This window comes from Pipra filicauda, unplaced genomic scaffold (assembly GCF_003945595.2).
Source record: "Pipra filicauda isolate LSUMZ 115617 unplaced genomic scaffold, ASM394559v2 scaffold6_size6359152_pilon, whole genome shotgun sequence".
NCBI classification, from domain to species: Eukaryota; Metazoa; Chordata; class Aves; order Passeriformes; family Pipridae; genus Pipra; species Pipra filicauda.
This window is the reverse complement of record NW_024104865.1, coordinates 5,209,375-5,230,345: the sequence shown is the minus strand read 5'-3', so window position 1 is coordinate 5,230,345 and position 20,971 is coordinate 5,209,375. Positions and strand designations below refer to the sequence as shown.

At 41.1% G+C, this 20,971-nt stretch overlaps 1 protein-coding gene across 2 annotated transcripts in view; it reads left to right on the top strand.

Annotated features, from left to right (window-relative positions):
* ITPKA (inositol-trisphosphate 3-kinase A) overlaps positions 1-20,971 on the top strand; it is a 40,776-nt gene that overhangs the window by 9,793 nt on the left and 10,012 nt on the right. For both annotated transcript variants that reach the window (XM_027750201.2, XM_027750202.2), the window contains 3 exons: positions 14,630-14,726; positions 16,885-17,098; positions 18,753-18,957. In XM_027750201.2, coding sequence (XP_027606002.1) covers positions 14,630-14,726; positions 16,885-17,098; positions 18,753-18,957 — 516 coding nt within the window. The remainder of the gene's footprint in view (positions 1-14,629; positions 14,727-16,884; positions 17,099-18,752; positions 18,958-20,971) is intronic.

The following is a 20,971-nucleotide window of genomic DNA, read 5'->3' as shown; positions in this document are numbered from 1 at the left end:
TATGAATCTTTTTATAGCCTCGGAAACAGCTGAAGTTTTTTTGGAGTTGTTCAATCTGAAACAAACCAAACACTTTTTGCCATTTTTGCCCTTCTTTGAGGTGACTAACTTAGAACAAATAACAAGAGAATGAAACAGGAAGAATTCTTGTGCATTGGTGCTTTGGTGGCTGTACAGGACCCTGATCTTCTGAAAGAGACAGAGCTAGAGCAAGTCTGTATGGCATCTGTATTCTTCTCCATTGTTGTATGCTTATGTGATGCAGTAGAAAGGATAAAAATCTGTGTGAACAGTGTTCTTGCATGCAGATGGGCTGTTATCTTCAGTTGAGTTTGAGTGGGTTGTTGGCTAAGTGCACTTGACCTGAATGTTCTAATCACTTAAAGCTCTGCTTGCTGTGGGCTCCCTCCTTTGCCACCCATGTATGTTCTGTAGGAACAGCATCATCAACCCTACAAAGGGTCAGCTTTGATCAGAGGAAAATGTAATCTGAAGAAATTTAGAAACTTTCTTATGCTTCAGCCCTCACTTTTCCTAGTGGAAAATGCTGAGTATCAGAATTTCAAGATGATAATTGGATACAGTTTGTATTGTCTTGCTCTGTGAAATTCAGATAAGGAACTTTTTTACCTTCTTTGTGCTAACCTAGAAGGAGTAAGCAATGAAATTCCAAGGTACTCATTTTAGTACAGATCCTGCCATTCTGCTGAAAAACCTATAAAGGATTTTAAAGTGGAGACTCCTGACTTCCAGGTGCTTTTGCTTATCACTTGTTCATCACATAGCTACCACAGGCAGTCAGTAGTAAAAATAATGAGGCTATATTCTAAATATGTTAGGAAGAAGTGAGCCTCTAGAGTTCTCTCCGCCCTAGTGATCTGTCTGGATCTGGGCACTAATCAGGCCCCTATAACAGTTTCATGACTTGTTTTCCCAGCATTTATAGCAAGACCAAAGAGAATGTGTGCCTTCAGCAAAGAGACCAGGAAGGGAGGAAGTCCTGGGCTCTCTAATAGCCCAGTGCATGTTAATCACTATGCCAACAGTCTCCAAGGCTTTTTCCAGCAGTAGGACTGGCTGACGTCCTGAGCATGGTTTCCCATTCCAATGTTTAAACTGGAGTGGCAGAAAACTAATCGTATTTTTTCTGTCCCTGTTTATCAATTGGGACTTTCTGCGTTATCTGTAGAAATATATCCTCTTCCATTGCTATAGTTTTGTGTCTTGATCCTAGTCTGCCTTTTCAGTCCTGATTTTATAGGCAACAGTCCTGTCTGGGACAGGGGATGGCTATAGGATGAATGTAGCTGAGTCACCAATATTTTTTTACATTGCATTCTTAAAGAAAAAGGGCAGACAGGGCAGCAAAATCTTGGCTTGTGAAGTAACTTCTCTGCATGGCTTGTTCCCCTGTGCCCAGCTTAGGTTATCAACCATCTGCAAATGACATTTCAAATGTCTGTTTTCTCTTTGTCTGTTGAGCCCTGGCTTTGATGTTGGTTGCTCTTGGGTTCTGCTACCTTTGTCCAATCTGGCACAGAAGCTGCTGCTTGCTCCATATTTCAGGAGGCTGGTGTAGGTGGTTGTGCGAGATATGGGAGTGTGGCTTGCAGTTCTGTTGCTAGGAGCCAACAGTATGAAGTTCTTTGAAGTTTTATGGGGGTTTTTTTTGTCTCTTTTACTATGAGATAAAAATTTTGGTAGATACGTTGTTTATATAAACGACACCCTGTTTATTTTACTTTATTTTTAGGTGGGTTTACATCTTAATAGTTGGCAATTGATGTTTGTCCTTCTAAAAATGTGGGATATCCAGTATCCTGACTGTAAACACATGTGTTTACCTTTAGGGCAGAGGAAACATACTCCGTAAAACACATTCACTATTGTTCAAACACCCACAACTCTTCAGGAAAACAGATGCCTTGTTTCAGTTTCAGTCTTTCGTTGAGTCACTTGTGCTTATGTAAGATGTGAATTTGATTCTCTTTCTTAAGACTGCATTATGGAAATTGAAATCTTAAATAATCCCTTGTCTCTGGGGCTACCTACTTCTGATACGGAGGAGGAATTCAGCTCGCCTCTCTTACGTTGTTCTGCTAACATAAATTCTCTTTTGATCCTGTAGTTTTGCTGAAGGAAGAAATCTTTTCTCTGGATTTCTTACATAGTTCTTAGGGCTGACTTGGGGCAAGAAGAGTTTCTCTAATGTTAGGTTTGCTCCAAAAACAAACTACTACCTTCTAACCCTCTCGCTCAGATGGTATGAAGTGAAGGGTCCTCATTTCCATAGAATTTCAGGTTTCTTCATCATTGCCATGTTCCATTAATGGGCTCCCATCCTGCCTGGAACACTGGCCTCACTTGTTCTGTTCTGATGCTAACTTAAATAGGAATGTGGGGTTTTGTTTGTTTTGAGTTATTTTGTTTGTTTGTTTGCATTTTGGATTTTATATGTTTTTTCTTTGGTTTGTTTTGTTTTTGTCGTTTGTGGTTTCATTTTTTTATTTATCATTTTATTTTGGTTTTTTTTTTGCTTTTGAAATCCCTTCAGCATAGTTGTTTGGAATAATCTCACAGCTAAAGCTTAGAGTTATTACAGTGGTTGCTGAAGGATGTGACTTTTTCCAAGGTAAATACCACAGCCCACTAAATAATAGTGCCTATCGTATGTTGACACTTGCATTCCATTGCAAAGGGTGGGCCATGTTTGAACAGTGGAGTGCATGATAGGTGAAGCAGTAACTGCTTATGCTTCTTTGAAGGATAATGGAGGTGTGAGTTTGGAGGAGATGAGGAAGGAGAGATGGAGTACTGGACTTTGTCTTGTGATAGATTAGAAGAGCAGATGGCAAACTGCTACCATTGTACGTCTGATCTGTTTTTTACGTGATGTATTTTTAGACTCTAATAGTCCTTTTCACTTACCACTATGTTGCTGCTTATTTGAGTACCTGACTGTCTTATTTGAGTGCCTCTAATTTAGTTTACAAGCATTAATTACTTAAATTATTCAATAGTGTTCTGAGATAGAGCTGTTACAGCCTGCAGTTGTGGGAACTGGAGGAGAGAAAGGACATATGTCTAGACCTAGATCCCATATTGAAACAGTGGACTTTGGTCAGGTCTTTTGCAAATCAGTGTCTGACATTTTAGGATGTTAGAAGCTGAATTATCATGGTAAGAAAGAAAAAAGTTACGTAAGAACATTTTAAAAATCAATACCTTTTGGTAATCTCTCTATGTATGTGGCTATATACATGCATGTGTACAATAATTTTAAAAACCCTGATTTGTGGACAAGTATTGGTGTGCCTGACTTAATTTTCTAAATGAATGTTTTAATACCTTTTAGGAAATGGAAATAAAGCACAGAAAAGGTTCATGTAACTTTCTTCACTGTCCTGCAGGACATAAGTATCATAAGACCACTGATGATGAACCCTCTTGGGGCTTATGACAAGGACTCCTTTCAAAGTATTGCAACTCATTGACACTGGCAGCAGCCCAGTTCTATCTTGGTGGCAGGTCTCTCCTATGTCCGAGTTAGACCCTAATTTTACAGGCATTTGTTTTAAAACTCACTGATACACCAGATAGCCCTTTTCTCATATCTCACCTGAATATTTTGGGTTTGTTATGAATTAAAGCCATTTGTTCTTGTCATTCCCAGTGGTCATGGAGAACAAGTGACTGCTCTTATAGTTATGAAACCTTGTTGTGTATTAGAAAACAGTTGCCATGCTTGGTCCTCTCAGGATAAACAAATATAATTGTTTTGACCTCAGCAATATGATGACTGTTATTCATCCCTGGATTTTCCTCCAGTTTGTCAAAACTTTCTTGGAATAGCAACCAAAAGGGAGCACAATCATCACAGATAACCAGTAGGTATTTACAGCAACCTTAATTCTGTCCTTGTGCTCCCTATCCTTTCCTACAGAAAAAAAAATTAATTATAGCACAATAGTCTTCCACTGTTACAATGTTACATTTCTTTCAGGCACAATCTCAGTGTCTTATGGGATATGGCTTGGTATGAGCATGGTGAGCTTTCAACATGTGTCCACTAACCCAAGCTGCTAGGGATAGGAGGAGAGGAGTCTGATGATAGTGTTTTCTGGTGAGTAGGAAAGTGTAAATAAAGGATAAGCATCAAAATTTTCTTTATTTCTCTTTATCTGTTCAGACTGGAGATTCTCCTGTGGCCACTGAATCACTGGGGTGTTGAACTGGTGGTGAGCCTAGCCCCGAACTGCTGGGCAGGCAGGACAGAGCTGTATCTCCAGGTAACAGTCTGCACCAGCATAGCAAGTAAGATGAAGCACATGCTTCATCTTCCCAGGGTCACTCAGGGGAGGTTAGCTTCTTGAAGTTATTTCCTGGCTTGTTGCCAGAACACAGTCTCTCTTGATGTTATGCAGAAATTACACCTGATTTAAATGAATTGGCACTTGTAGTACATTTGGATTTGAGGTCATGCACGGTTCACAAATGACACATTTGTACCTTAATAAATTGTGCTTATGTTTTAGGCTAGACCTGTTTACTGGTCTGTGTATAGATAACTGTGGATCTGTTTGGGTTTTAAGTGTGCCCAAATATTCATCGTATTTGGAACTGATAATGCTATTTCCTACCTAATAAGATGTTAGGTTTATTTTATCATCTAAAGTGCTGTATTTCTAGATGTCCCTTTCTCATAACTGGTGATGTCAGTCAGGGACCCATGACAGGTGAAGGAGAAGTGGGGGATGGGCAGAGAATTATCAAATTGCTAAACTGTTTCTGAAGATTTAAACTGCAGTTGTTTTGGAGGTTAAGAAAGATTTCTTTCCTGCTGCCACACCATCTGCTAAAGTGATGTTTGATTTACCACAAACTTTTCTGGGTGATGGACAGCCTGAATAAATCTCAGATGTCTGGGCTCTGAAAGTGAGTCAACTTTCCTATAGAGAGGAACATTCCATTTACTTCTTGGATAATAAAATTCCAGTTTCCAGCAAGACTGATGTTCTGGCAAAACCCTGGTACAGGTAGAATGTCTTTGGTTCAGTTTTCCTGTGTTCAGTGGGGACAGGTGGCAGACTGGCTCCATCCTGTTAGAGAACCGGTGTCTTTCAGAGCAGAGCACAAGCTGTGAAAGTAGAGATAATGGCCATGTTTAATGCCTGCTATGAAAGATAGACAGTTCAGTATCCCTTAGAACAGAAACTGGTTATCATATTAAAATAAAATCTGTCAGTCAACATATCTGTGAGATAAGGAAACCCTTGTGCCAGTGCAGCTTTAAAGTCATCTATACTTGACTATTTCGTCTTTTGGCCTGGGAATAATGTAGACGTTGTAGATATTTCAGTTGGTTATAACCAGAAACAAAATGCCAACCTTGATTCCTGCAGAATAGTCAGCAGACTGTGGCTCTTGATGCTGTTTCCAGGAAGGCAAGCAATGCTTTTCTGTCTTTGTAGTTCATTTTCCTCTGATTTGGAGAGGAATTTGCTCCTGGAGTTACAAATAGAACCCAGGTGTGGAGTGGGACATAGGATTTTGTGCTCCTAATAATTTAGTCCGATACTAACCATCCATTTCTCTTAACCTTCACTTTTTCCTTTAACCCAGGCATAATGAACACCCAGCAAGCTTACCAAGTATCCTAAAGGGTAGCAAAGCCAAATAATAGGTGCATTTCACTGCATGGTGGAGCATGACAGAGGAGAAAACACAGGAACCTGAGGCTTCTGACTTGCAGTGTTCTTTCTGCTTATTGCATTAAGTGTTTCTCATGACTCTGAAGATTTAGCCCAGCCCATCATGAGTGCAGAACAAACAGGAAATAGAAACCCTGCAGTCAGAGGATACACCTGCCAAATGCTGGTTGAGCAGCTGTGGCCCTCACCCATGGCTGAGTGCAAAGCCAGAAGCATCAAGGGCTAGGTACAGGCTGAGTGCTGTTTCTCCTCAAAGGTTTGGAGGCTGAATGGTGAAAGAGAGGGAGGGAGAGATGAAGGTGTAGTCACAGTTTGCCTGGCAGTCTGATGAGAGGTGTTGATCAGGAAGCTGCTTGTGTAGTGTGCAAACTGCCATTCTTTAGGAGCACGTGTTCTCCCTTGCTGTTATCAGTCTTACAGCTCCAGCTGGCACTCGCACAGCACAGGAAGATCGACTGTGTGACAAAGCAGTGAGTGTTATGTTCTCTTGGGGACTGTAGCAGATACAACGATGGTCAAGGCTGCCAAGGCATCCAGCAGGTGGAGATTGCTCAGGGATATCCTTGACCAGGGACATGGTTACACTGTATTCCTTGAGCGACAGCTGACAGCATTTGAAGTAACGCATCTGCCCTGACAAAAGGCCAGTTGCAGTGATTTGGCCAAATTATCAGTAGGCAGTGGTTGCCATAGCACCTCAGACAGTCTGAAGAATGATGCCGTTGCATGTTCAGGGCACAGACTCTGTAAAGCTGATGCTCAAAACTCTGGACTTTGGACCAGGCTATCCAGGTGTAAGGTATCATAGAGCAACATTCTGGCCCTAAATACCTTTTTGTCCAGGGATAAATAGTCACTACTGTGCAGATTAGTATTTGTGTGCATCAGGAACCTGTTTCCTGCCCAGGACCAAGAGAAGATGAAATGTGGTAATAACAGGGCTAAGTCAACTGCTGTAGGAGCCTTACCCTATCTTGGGAGCTGAATTAAGTGTTACACTCAGAAACTTAGTTATAAAGGTTTGTGTGAGGGTTTGCTCACATACGCTTGGGGAGCATTCTTCTTGACTTGCTCTCACCTCCCACCCATTGAGATCCTTGTCTCAATTTGTGATTCATGTCTTATTCAGCCAAGTGGGTAGTAGACTTGGCAGCAAGAATCTCCTTAGCTTGAGGATTCCACAAACCTTTAATAAGGGGCAAAAGCACAGAAACAACTGCTGAAAGTATAAAGTAAGTGCCTTGTATGACAAATTCAGGAATTGTTGTTGCTGTTGTTATTTGGAGCATTTTTGGTTTAGCTATGGGAACATCTATCTTATGCCTTGCTTCCCTACACAGAACTTTTGTGGATATTTAAGTTATATTTCTCCCAACAAAAAAAGGGAAAATTGTCATGTATGCTTCACTTTCTCCATGTCTTGTTAGGTGTTCTAAGTTTCTTCAAATACCAAATGATCCCAAGCCTAGGAGTTGTTATAGTCTGGACAATTAAAAAAAAAAGTAATGGAATTTTGATTAACTGCAATGAAAAGCTTTTACTATCTGCTTTAGATATTTTAAAAGTGTGCATGAACATATGTATATATGTGTATATATTACTAGGAGAAACACCAAGGATAATTATACTTTGCTTACATTTGGCAGAAAAATGTCTGCTGTTTCAAGATCTGGATCTGACCAAATCAACTGCCTGCCTCTTTCACATCTGCAAAGACAATTACACTAAGCCTCAAAATGAAAGAACTCAAAACCAGAGTCCCTTGGTAGGCAAATTTTGTGACTGCAACCGGAAAGATACTGTGTTGCTCAGCAACTCTCACTATAATTTTTTAAATTTTTTTAATATATATAACATCACTTAAATCCCCTGTTGTCTCCATGAGATGATGGGCTATCCCAGAGCTGTACTCCCCTGAAAAAATTAAACCCCTAATAACCACTGGTTATTACACATTCACTGCTGTGAGGCTGTGCCCATGGAAAAGTAATTAGTATGGGGAAAATTATGCTGATAACAACTTGTCTTGGTAGAGTATTGTGATTTTGACAAAGCAGTAGATACACTTCAGTTGCTAAAGTGTTGTGTGATTATGTTTTTTAATAGATTGTAATTATAGTACTGTAGTTATTGATTACATTCAAAGAGAAGCAAATTTAATAACGGTAATTAAATTAGGCTAGTAACTATCTTGGTTGTGGTTTCTCAAAATTATTTCTTACAGAAGCTTTTCATGGTAGTGGCAGGTATTGACTACATTGAAATAGGTGAAAACAAAGTTTTGTTTGGTCTAGGCTTACTTCATTAAGATAATATGGTTAGTAGCTTTGGAACTACATATAGGTTCTTTACCTGTATAGGTCCAATAAGTCAGGTCAAAACCAATTCAAATAAAGTGACAAACACTAATGAAAACAGAGAACAAATCTGAATATGTTAATTTCATTTTCTAAATTATTAAATAATTGAATAAAATGGCATAGAGAATTAAGAAAACAAACTAGCTTTCAAACTGATTTCAATTTTAATAAACTATGATAAATAAAACAAGGGTTTTGTAGATAAAATTAACTCAGAGGGTTTTAAAATAATTTTCAGTTAAATAATTGTGTATACTATAGAAAGTAAAACTGGGGGCCAAGAAGGCCAGTGGTATCCTGGGGTGCATTAGAAAGAGCATTGCCAGCAGGTCGAAGGAGGTGATCCTGGACCATGTACTCAGCCCTAGGCTGCATCTGGAGTGCTGTGTTCAATTCTGTGCTCATCAGTACAAGAGGGACATGAGCTCCTTTAGCAGGTCCAGAGGAGGGCTATGTAAATGGTTAGGAGACTGGACCATCTCTCATATGAGAGAAGGCTGATGGAGATGGGCATGTTCAGCCTTGAGAAGAGATGACTGAGAGGAGACCTCATCAGTGTCTATAAGTATCTGAAGGGAAGGTGCCAAGAGGAAGGATCCAGGGTCTTCTCTTGGTAGTACCAAACAATAAAACAAGAGACAATGGGCAGAAACCGATGCACACAAAGTTCCATCTGCATGTAAGGAAGAACTTCTTTACTGTGCAGGTGACTGTGCACTGAAACGGGTTGCCCAGAAAGGTCATGGAGTCTCTCTCATTGGAGATATTAAGAACCATCTGGATGCAACCCTATGCCATGTGTTCTGGGATGACTCTGAGCAGAGAGATTGGACAGATGACCCACTGTGATCCCTTCCAATCTTACCCTTTTTGTGATTCTGTGAAGCAATAATAAAACTGTATAATATACACAGAGTTTAAAAGGAACAGTTATTAACAGAGTGACCGCCTGCTCACACTGCTACTTAAGACCCCTCTGAGAATAATATTACGGACCTCATGAGGATTTGTTGTGTCACTCAGAGTAATATTGGTGTTAGTGTGTGACAAGGAAGGAAAAAGGAAGAGAACTGGGGGCAAAAAAACCCCCATCACAGCAAAGTGAGCCACTGGAGAATGACTAATACTGTGCACAGATAAGTCATAACTGATACCCAGCTTAGTAATTCTTAGTGTTAGTTTAGGGCCTGCTTGCAGGAAGGCAGTTCCAGCTACTGGTCTGATGGGTTCCCAGGTGTTACTTTTCCAGTCACTATTACTATGGTTACTGTGCCCTGAAAGAGGCCAACACCCATCACCTTCTCATGTACTTTGCTGCTCACTGCATTGGCCAAGATCCCCAGGCAAGGTGTTGCTCTAGTGCTTTTGCGTTTTCGGCACATGGCTCTTACAGGATTATTTTGAAGTGCATGTAGTTACTTTTTGATAATTATAGTTTTCTGTACTCCTTGCAAGTCCCTGTGGAGGAACTTTGTTCCTTCTAAGAGTTAGTGAGACACTGAGTAGGCAGTGGCAACCAGCCTTATAGATCAGATTTCAGCCCCCATGTCCCAGAGTGGCAGAATTTAGCCTAAATGATGTAAAGACTTTAAGAGAACAGTAGATTATGATGACTGACAATTAAGTACTCTTTCTTAAAGCCTTTTAGGAAAAAAAATTACAAAAAAACCTTCTCATTTTCCTTTTGTTTCTTGCTGTCGTAATAGCTCTCTGTAGGCTTGTGTAGGCTTTGTACTAGTGCAGAAAAAAAGACAACAGGATCTCAGATAAAGAAACTGCTGAAATATTCCTGGAAAAAAAGGATTCAAGGGTCATTGTTTACTGAAGTCTAGTAGAATTTACATGAAGATTTACAAGCTCAGGCAAGAAACTAGTCCTCCACTCTGTTGCTGGTAGAATCATGGACGCTTTTAAAGACCCTGTTGATTCATGTTAATTTTGGTGTTCTTTTGTTCTTTAGCTCACTGTAGTTTCAAGTAGTGTGCTAGAACTATTAAAGCTGAATTACTTCCTTTTTCTGACAAAAAGATTTTTCTTATACCCCCTCCCTCAATACTTTCTAATTTAGATACGATTGATGTTTTTAATTATTGTAATTGCTGAAAAGTAGTAAGTGAAACAAATTCTTGTGTATGTTACCTGCTTGTCAAAGCTTGCCTGAGGGTAGTTACATATGTTTAAGGCGTTCACAGAACTGAGATATTTGTTTTCATTTTTACCCTTAAACAAGGGAGAGATTTTATTTATTTCTCCATAGAACAGCAGAGGAAGGTTCAGGTCCCTATCCCCCATTGCCTTTAGAGTGGTTCTCTTGTCCCTGAAGGGATTCAGCATATGCTCGGAGAGATGCTGGTTGTTCTATACTGCTTGTAAAACAAGAAGAGCAACCAAAAAACCCCCACCCAATTCAGGGAGTTTGCACTAATCTCTTCAGTGAAGTTGGCTATTAGGATGTTATAGCCCTTGTCCTGAAATGGTGGGAGGGTTTCAGGAAAGCCTGGTAGTCCCTGCAGATTAATTCTTGGGGACAGTGAGGTCTGAGTCAAAACCTCTTGAAATGGATGAAACACCTCCCAGTGATTTTAGTGATTTTTTATCGGACAAGTCCTGCTGGTGTATTTGTGCAGGGTCCCTTCCAACTCAGCATATTCTGTGATGGTGGCTGTGCTGCTCCATCCTAGTAAACATACAAAGTTGTGCGCTCATCATGGGAAAAGGCCTGGAGAAAGCTGTGCTCACAGAAGCCAGTAGCGTTCAGTTGCTGCTGCTCTTTGCTCTTTCTTAATGGATAGACATGATGGCAGCAGCTACCTTTATCCAAGGTTGAATAGTTTGGGAATACCTCATCTGGCATCTTGTCTGGATATGCTGTGCTAACACAGTGCAAGTGTGCCACCTTTCCTGCATGGATGTATGCTTCTCTTCAAAACCGTGCTTCAAATTCAGAAAAGTGGTTCAAAAGAGTAATTCAGATAGCAGATCAATGTCAGATAGCAAATCACAGTCCTTTGCGTGCATTGTGGCTGCATTGCTTGAATCGGTTCTTCCATTTTCTTCCCTGAATTTTTGTCCATTTGCTGACAGGGATACACTTGCCATGTCACAGCCTGTCACATGGGCTGACCCATTGACAGGCAACTAGCTTTTCCTCTCTTCAGTGTCCCACACCTTTTATTGCTTAGGGAGGTTTATACAGTGTGTCAGTTACAATTCACATTGAGTAATTTATATGCTGAATTTTAGAAGATTAATACTTTTCATGTTTGTCTCTTGACTCTTTTGGAATGCTTTCCTTTTTACTGTTGGAAAACTCTTGAGTATATTGATCTCAAGAGGCATATAAAACAGCATCAGTGATGTCAAGAGCATCTGACTCGGGCAATCCTGAATGCAGATACAGTACAGAGATATCTGAGTTTTCATTGGGAATCTAGAAGAAATGAGGTCTTGGAGAAATCCAGGCAGAGCAAAAAGATTGTGGAAGACTGAGCAGGAATCTAGAAGAAACAAGGACTGAGAAATAAGGACTGGAATTACAGATGGGCAGTGGTAGAAGCCCTCTTTGCCATTGCAGCATAAAACAGTGATTTGAAAAGCACATAATACCATTGCTAACAAAGAAGAAGAAATCTCGCTTTAGAAATAGAAGTGAGAAAGATTCCTCCTACTGCAGGCACAAAGTTTTCATCTTCCCACTCATACCACTGCTTCAACAGTATGCAGCTCTGCTTGCATCCTGGCAGTTTGTATCCTGGCTGAGTTAGTTGGGAGACTGGAAGTCACAGCAGAGGAATATGCAACTGCTGAACCCCTGCTGATGGCAACGTGCTCCACAGCATGGGTCTAAAAGCAGTTCTTTCCCTTCTAGCTTGAGCCTTATGCTTTCCCTGTCTTGAGGGGGGGGGGGGGGAAGGGTTTGTGAAGAAATTATTTAAAATGTTAAAAAAAGTAAATAAAAATTGTCAGTGTCTATTTATTGGATGAGCAACTTAAACATACTCATCCAAGGCACCTGTAACCTAAGCAGTCAAAGTCCACTTGAGCTGGGGCTGAATTTGGCCCATTGTCTATCCTTCACACCCACAGTACAAATAAAAGCTGCAGCCTCAGAGTTTGGTGGGAGGGAGGAGGTGGGAGAGCCACTGGAGTGTGATGTTGCATTGACAGTTGATGTGCATTCCTTGAAAACCTGTGCTCATTACTGGTGAATATAGCAGTATGACAAGTCATTGGGAAAGAGGATGCAGTTTGTTAGAAGTGGAACATTATAGAAGGATTATGGAGCAATGCTGACTTCTGATTAAGGGATATGGAAAAAGCAGTGTTACCCTGAACATTTGTATGGGATCTTGAAAAACTAAATCATCAGCAGGAGTTATATTCAAAGGGGTCATTTTACTTCAAAATATGTTTACTTTCAACTATTCTTTAAATAACTTGGGGCTGTGTCCTTCTGTAGTAGAAACAGCAAAGTAGACTAAAGGACGTCTGCTATCACTTAGATCTGGCAAATAAACTATACAAAAATAATATATCTTTGCTACTTGAATAACAATATTTACATTTCACTTTCCTCCAGAAGGAATCTATGGACATGTTTAAGTGGTGTGCAAGAGTCTCTCTCATCCTCATTAAACAGCAGCTAGCTCTGCCACAGAGGCAAGTTGCTGTTTAACACTGCAAGGCTGCAGTTTGGAACAGCTTAAGACAAATAATCTAAAATATGAAATCCAAATAATATAGCATATGAAAGGGTCATTTAAACCTGCAGAAGTTATTTATGAAATTGGAGTTCAGCTAGAGCTAGTAATAACTGTGGAGTTCTATTAAGTGCAACTGAGTCTTCATAATTCTCAAACATCCAGGATTTTCTCTGCTTCCTCTCACTGGCACAGTATGGTTTCAAAAGTATTACTGATGCATGGGGCACATATCTGACCAAGAGTGACTTCATTTCATCTTGAACTCTGTTCAAAACCAAATTTAGTTAAATAGGGAGAAGCAATGTTATTTCAGAGTAGGTATGCTCATATGGTGACTATATTGGTATGTCAGTTTTATTTGAAGCATAATGTAAAACTTTCTTGTGAAGACAAATCCTTAAAAGAAAGATTGCTTGTGTCTGTAAGTTCACATATCCTCTTAATACATTCTAAGATAGCTGCAGAGTTTTGTCCTCACATGGTGACCAGTGTTGCTAGAGGATACTTTATAAAAAATGTGGTTTAAGTGAACAAGTTTGGGGAAGTGTAGCCAGGTCACAGTGGGATCTGGAGAGTAACATTTTGCCTGTGTATTGCCTGCAATTTCACTTTTTATGTTTTTCACTTCTACAGAAGTACAGTGTAGAAGACAATAAAAATTAGGTATCCTAAGCACCTAAATTGTCAGATCAGTATTCATAGTGCATGAATAGACATGGTTGTTTTGAATGGGGATTTCTCAGGTGATGAGCAAGTACCTAAACTTATTTTCAGTGACATCAATGCCTCCCATTTATTTTGGTGAATTCCAACTAGGCCACTGATAAGCACTTCTATAAATTCAGCCTAATCCCCAACTATACTTGATCTCAACAAAAACCCCTTAGCACTAAATTGTCATGCAAGAGTATCCTGCAGCTCCATGTTTTTTCTCCAGCAGAGTATCATGTTCTGGTGAATAAGGCTGCTCCCCTTGTCTGTGAAGCACTTTGGGATTCCTCAGAGTGTAACGTGAACACTGGTGGGCTGTGGTTCTCTCCCACCTGCATTTGAGTTCCAGAGCATGAGATGTTTTCACTTTCTACTTTTTTTTTTCCTTTCTGCTTTTGTCACAGAGCACTCAGCTGCTCTTTGTGAGCAGCTGTTCTGTTTCCCTGTCTGTCTGCAGTACCCAAACAGCTGCACCCTGCGTACGCCAAAGGTTGCCAGAGCAATGCCCAGCTTTGTTAAAAAGTAACAGGATTGGGAAAGAGGGGAGGGAGCTGAAAAATTTGTGACCTGCAGGAGATCCTACAGCACACGGTCAGTGGGTGCTGAGGGACCTGGGTGAGTTCTGTGTCCAACTAGAGATACGTTTTCTATGCATCTGTCGCAGTAAGGCTTACCTACTGACTTGGAGAAAGCCGTTAATCATGAGGTGATGGTGAAGTTCTCTGGGAAAGGAAGTGTTGCTGACAGTGGCAAGCAGCTTATGTGCATGTCTCATGGAAACTTAAATGTGCGTATGTGTGTGTTCGTTCAACATCTGCTGTCCGCATACTGTGTGACTCAGACACAGAGAGAGTGAGGTGTGGCTAAGAACAAGCCTGTGACATGCAGTATGACTTTTTTTTTTTTTTATTTCTTACAAATAGCTTTCTTGTGCACGGTAGGGCGTTATCTTTATTTGTCCATTCTTGGGTTTGTGTGCATATTTTTCCAACAGTGATCATAGTGTTTGCTTTGTGGTTCCGCCTTTGAGCACTTAAAAATTAGTGAGGAACAATTCAATGTGCATGAAGCTATGTGATACATTTATGGCATGTCAGGATTTCAGCTTCTGCCCAGTGTAATGTTTCTTTTCTTTGATTTCCAGAAAAAGGCATGGCATACAATTAAAACCATGGTTAACTTACCAGTTATCAGCCCCTTCAAGAAACGCTACTCATGGGTGCAGCTGGCTGGGCATACAGGTGAGATGCGTATCTTTGATGTGTTTGTCTCTGGACTGAGGATGGCAGCAGCGAGGAAAGCAGTGTTTCTCTGTTTCCTTCAGGTAAAAAGGAAGCAGCCAATATCATATGAATCTGTGAACTAGAACATCTTTCAGTTGGGGTGGGGATAGCGAAGAGGGAGTGATACACCGGAATAATGAGATGAGCAAGGAAGCAATGGTGAGACTCTGGGGAAGGGCCAGGCTCCCGATTCCTCCTTACAAAGTGATATGTGTAAAATACATGTTAGAGGGAAATGAGGGACTGAGGAGTTAAAGCCGTAATCCATCTGTTTCCGTTGGTTGTGGTATGAGATCATTTTTCTTGACTGAGTAGCCAATAGTTAGTTCTCTAGTGGGAAGGATTACTGTTCATGTCTGTAAGTGCTTCAGCCCTGGCAAGGACAGTGTTTCTAATACCAACCACAAACTCCTCATCTTAATATAAGTCTTTGGATGGAAAACAAATGTAAAAATTGACTTGCTGACCAGGTGTTTGCATTGTGAGCCCATCACTCTTCACTGTATGAGTGCAAGGGGCAGCTCACTTGGCAGGTTCTAGTTTTGTATTTGTAGAAGTTGTTAAGTGTGCTCCTGATGTAGGCTTTGTTTCATTGGTAAGGCAAAAAACCAATGAAGGGAAGTCATCATGTTTGCATCTCTCATGCTTCATTTAATTCCTGTGCAGTGCTAGTGGGGGGGTTATTAGTACACATGTGGGCGGACACCTACGCTGTATCATGCTGTAATGCAGTACCTGAACCACCTCTTTATATGCTAATGCACTAATGTGGTGCACTTCAAAGTTGTGCTGAGGAATTTATTTAGCCCTAGAAATTGTGTAGCTGCATTTTGCACATGGTGGTGGTGGGGCTGGCTTGTATCACGCAGAGTGCCAGGGTGACCCAGTCGTAGTGCAGTTTTTATGACAGAGTGTATGGAGTTGGCTTGATCTGCTTGGAGTGATGTACTAATTATGTAACCATAACCTTCTGGAGACTTGTGCAGTAAAGTGGTAGAGGAGGGTTAAGAGTTTACTAGAAGATGATTAGGAGAGATACTGTTCCGGTTTCCTTTTAATAGTTTTCTGTGGTTGTGTTTAGTCCATCCTTTTTGCAGCTGTTCTTCTCTGATGTGACAGGTTTTTTCTGAACTAAAACCTGGGCCATCACTACTCTTACCCTTGTGCCGAAGCAGTGCCAGTTCTAGGGTTTGTCAGAGAAGAACTAGTTTGCAATGGCTGAAGGATCTTGCTGTGATAAAAGTTAAGTGTTATCCCCAGGATTAAGAGAGCTCCTACTTTGGTGCCCAATTTGTTTCATATAGATTAGAGGGTACCTCTGAATGAAATGTGTGGTTTCCTCAGCTGTTACTGGCAGGTTGCAAGACAGGAGAGTGTTTGGACAGGAATCTCCAGACAGCTGGAGTCTGCTTACTGCTAATCGTGGCCTATGCAGACTCATTTCTACTGGATACCATTCAGACACAGCACTGTAAAAAAGACAGTTTCACTACAGACTGTACCTGCAGCGTATTAGCAGATTAGCAGTTTTCCAGAGAAAAGGCAGTACCTGCAGGTAAACGCTTGCGCAGTCACTGTGTGTGTAGAAAGGCAGTGCTTGGCTTCTGGCCCGTTCCTGGCTGTTTAACGATCACTGATTGACTGCGCTGCCTCCGGACGTACACGCTCAGCAGGTATATATACCCTGTGTGAGGATTAAGGACAAAGCCAAGGCTGGCAGTGTTATGCAGCTTTAAAATAGCCTGTCAGAGGATTAATGAATTCTGGCTTGTGGCTTCTTCCTGTGCATTTGAGTAAGTATAGTACTGTTTAATAACCTAGCAAAGACCTTTAGCTTGGAAAAAAGGCAAACAACAGCCCAATGGCCTGGAGCAGCTACACTCCTTAAAGCTATAAATTCTAACATGGGAATGTATCCAAATGGACTTTCACTGCCAATGGCTGTTTGTCCTGTATATTTTATTTTTTATGAAAAGCATATTATCACTTGTATTCAGGGAAAATCTTTAACTGGTGCCATGAGGCTGAGGTAGATGAAGCTGGAGTGGTGGGGGAAGAGATTTTTCTTTTTTTGCATGTCAGTCTTGTCAGCATTTGTTTGATTTCTTTTTTTTAGGGAGTTTTAAGGCAGCTGATAGTGGGAAGATTCTCAAACGCTTCTCAGAGAATGAAAAGGAGTGTTTTGAGCGATTGATGAAAGACCCACTACGCTCCTGTGTCCCTTGCTTCCATGGTGTGGTGGAGAGAGATGGCGAGAGCTACATTCAGCTGGATGACTTGCTTACTGATTTTGAAGGGCCAAGTGTGATGGACTGCAAGATGGGGATCAGGTGGGGTAAATGAAAAAGAAAGTGCTTTCTAACCCATGTGCATTTGAAGGAAGGGAGAGATGTGGTCGTACTCTGTCTGGAGGAGTTTGGTAACATTTTTGGGTCCTTGGGATTCAGTACAGACAACCTATTGTTGTGGCAATCGCCTTGGACAGCCTGAGGGCCATATGTCCTTTTATTGCCTGATTGTACATGGATTCTGGAAACTAACTGATCTATAGCCTCAAAAACTATCCACATCAAGAAATTTTCAGGGGTGATTTGAGAAAAAGTTTCTCTGCAGTGGCCTGATAATACAAGGAAAAAACCCTACATGATTTGTTCACTGACAGTTTATTGAATCTTTTTGTATGCAGTGATTCAGAAGACCCCAGAAAGAGTAAAATTCCCATGTCCAAATGACTGAATAGCAGCATGAGAGTCCATTTCCAGTGCTTGAATGAGTCTTCACTTGTATTGATCTTTTCTGTAAAGAGCTGTCCATCTGCTCAGGACTGACCTGTGTTTTTCCCTACTCAGGCGTCTGAAGGTGTTGCTATTACCTTGTCTGTGATTAAGAGGAAAACCTTAATAATACTAAGCATAACAAAGAGATAGGGATCTGATGAGAGTCTGTAATAACAGTATAGATAGGGATCTGTTGGGAGTCTGTAGTAACAGTAGAGAGGTATGAACTGTCATAGTAATCCTTTGGGTGTCAGCTCAGATGCTCAAGAGTTATCGTCATAAATGAGTTCCTCTACTTACAGGAGTGCAGGTACTCCTTTTCAAATAGATGCAAAATTTTAAATGAATTGTCAGCTAAATCAGAGTAGAAACATGTAGCACTGATATGCTCAGAAGAAAGAGGAGAAGGATTTGCAGCAGCACATATTTTATTCAGAGTAGGTGATGTTCTGGCAATGAGTGACACCATCTCCTAAACGCCATCCTGATTTGTTACACTGTGATGCAGCAAGTAAGCTCCAGGCACTTGACAAAGTGCAAGCTTTAGTAATCCAGTGAAATGTAGAGAACATGGGCAGTGCCTTTCTAACGGTTACCGGATTAACAGATTGAGTGATAAGAGCAAAATGTGGAAGGTTTGTGACCCTTCACCTTCCTGTTCTTAGTTACCTCTTCTGATTCGGAACTGCTCAGATAATCTGCTTTACTCCTTAGTTTTTACTGTATGAAGAGTGATTCTCTGTGATGAATTAAGTAAAACTTAAACTTTCTGAGGCCTAAAAAAAAGTACTCATGACTGATGTTACAGGTTTTTTTGAAGAGAGAGAATGCAGTAAGTCTTCAGATGCCCTATTTGTTTTTAAGTGATCTCTCCTAGCTGTCCTCTGAAAATGCAGTTCTGTTTCATGGCACAGTAGGAATTCATCTTTTTTCTATTCTGTAACCAGGACATAACAATAACTTGTAACAGTAAGTAAAGGTGTAGTTAGAACAAGAAGCGAATGACAGTTCTCGATTCCTGCACCTGTTTCACTAAATACATCTGCACAGGCATTACTCTGTGTTCTTTAGTTTCCCCATATGCAAAACTGGAGCAATGATAACACTTACTTTTCTGGTTGATTTTTTTTTTAAGCCAATTTGTAAGTTGTAAAAAGAAATGTTTGGGAAGTCCTTACGGTTTTGTTGGGATGGGATGTTTTTGTAGAACGTACCTGGAGGAAGAGTTGACTAAGGCACGAGAGAAACCAAAGCTGCGTAAGGACATGTACAAAAAAATGATTGAAGTGGATCCTCTTGCTCCCACGCCTGAAGAGAATGCCCAGCATGCTGTCACCAAACCCCGCTACATGCAGTGGAGGGAAACCATCAGCTCTAGTGCCAACCTGGGTTTCAGGATTGAAGGAATTAAGGTAATAGTTTCACTTCTGCTTGTTCCTGGAGACCGAACTTTGTTTCATGTGTTGATTAATCAAAAAGCTAGTGCTAGTCCAAAGGATTATGTGAAAATGCACTAACTGAAACCATGGAGTTCACTGTATTGCAGTTTTAAAGCATTCATTCTAATTATAACAGAGCGGTGCCGATGAATTTAAACTTCAAGTACACATCAGCCGTACTTGAATCCACCACAGAGACTTTGCAGGAAGGACTCAAGGAGGTACACTGTATAGATAGAATGAAAATGAGACTCTTATGAGGAGGAATTCAGAACAGAAGAATTAACCACCTCTCCCCAGGCAATTACTTTTTTTATCCAGGAACTATACATATTTATTCCAAGTGAATCACAGTAAAGTGGGTTTGTTGCAGTTACGTTTATTTGCAAGGCATGTTAAAAGCATTTGCTTAGATACTCTTCGGATCGAGGAAACCACTTTTTCTTTTAAGTACATGACGATATCCAGTATAGATGGAGCTGGAATAAAGCCAAAATAATCCAAAATAAATTTTGTCTATCAACAAAGTCCACCTGTTCTTGATGGATAAGTCTGTACCCCTGTACCTTTCCTAGAATACTACCTTACAGCCACAGAAGAACCTTGGCAATTTCGTTTCCTACCAATTAATTCTTTATATTAAGTAGAATCATAGAATCATAGAGTGGCCTAGGTTGGAAGGAACCTTTTAAGATCGTGTAACCCCCATGCTGTGGGCAGGGACAGCTTTCACTAGACCAGGTTGCTCAGAGCTCCATCCAACCTGGCCTTAAACAATTCTAGGGATGGGGCATCCACAACTTCTCTGGGCAACCTGTTCCAGTGCCTCACTAACCTCGCAGAGAAGAATTTTTTCCTAATAACTAATCTAAACCTACTATCAGTTTGAAGCCATTCCCTGCTGTTCTATTACTATATGCTTTTGCAATAAGTCTCTCTCTATCTTATAGGTTCCCTTCAGGTACTGGAAGACCTCAGTTAGGTTATTACAAAACCTTCTCTTGTACAAGCTGGATAAACTCAATTCTCTCAGCCTTTCCTCATAGGAGAGGTGTTCCATCCCTTTAATCATCTTCATGGCGCTCCTCTGGACTTACTCCAAGAGGTCTCTGTCCTTCCTGTGCTGGGGACCCCAGAACTGGATGCAGTATTTCGGATGGGGTATCACCAGAGCACAGGGGCAAAATCCCCTCTGTCCATCTGCTGACCACACTGCTTTTGATGCAACCCAGGATACAGTTGGCTTTCTGGGCTGCAAGTGCACATTCAGTGCCAGCTCACATCCAGCCTCTCACCCACCTGCACCCCCAAGTCCTTCTTGGCAGGACTGCTCTTCATCTGTTCATCCCCCAGCCTGAATTGATACCACGGGTTGCCCTGACCCAGGTACAGCACCTTGCACTTAAACTACATGAGATTCCCATGGGCCCACTTCTTGAGCCTGTCTAGGTCCCTCTGGGTGGCATCCTGTCCTTCAGGTGTGTCAACCACACCACTCAGCTTGGTGCAAATTTGCTGAGGATGCACTCGATCCCTTTGTCTGTGTTCTTAATGAAGATATTAAATGATGCTGGTCACAATACAGACCCCTGAGGGCCATCAGTTGTCACTGATGTCCTCTGGGACTTTGAGCCATTGACCACTACCCTCTGGATGCAACTGTCCAACCACTTATCTACCTAACAGTCCACTTCTCAAATCCATCTCTCTCCAGTTTGGAGAGAAAAATGTTGTGGGGGACTATGTCAAAGGCTTTGCAGAAGTCCAGATAAATGACATCTGCAACCCTTCCCTTGTGCACTGATGTAGACACTCCATCATAGAAGGCCACTAGGTTGGTCAGGCAGGACTTGCCCTTGATGAAGCTGTTCTGGCTGTTTCGAATCACCTTCCTGTCCTGCATGTGTTGTGTTCCATGGCAATGTCAGATACCTACCAGAAGCCTACTCTCAGAATATCACCCTGACTCAGTTACTTGAATGTTAGC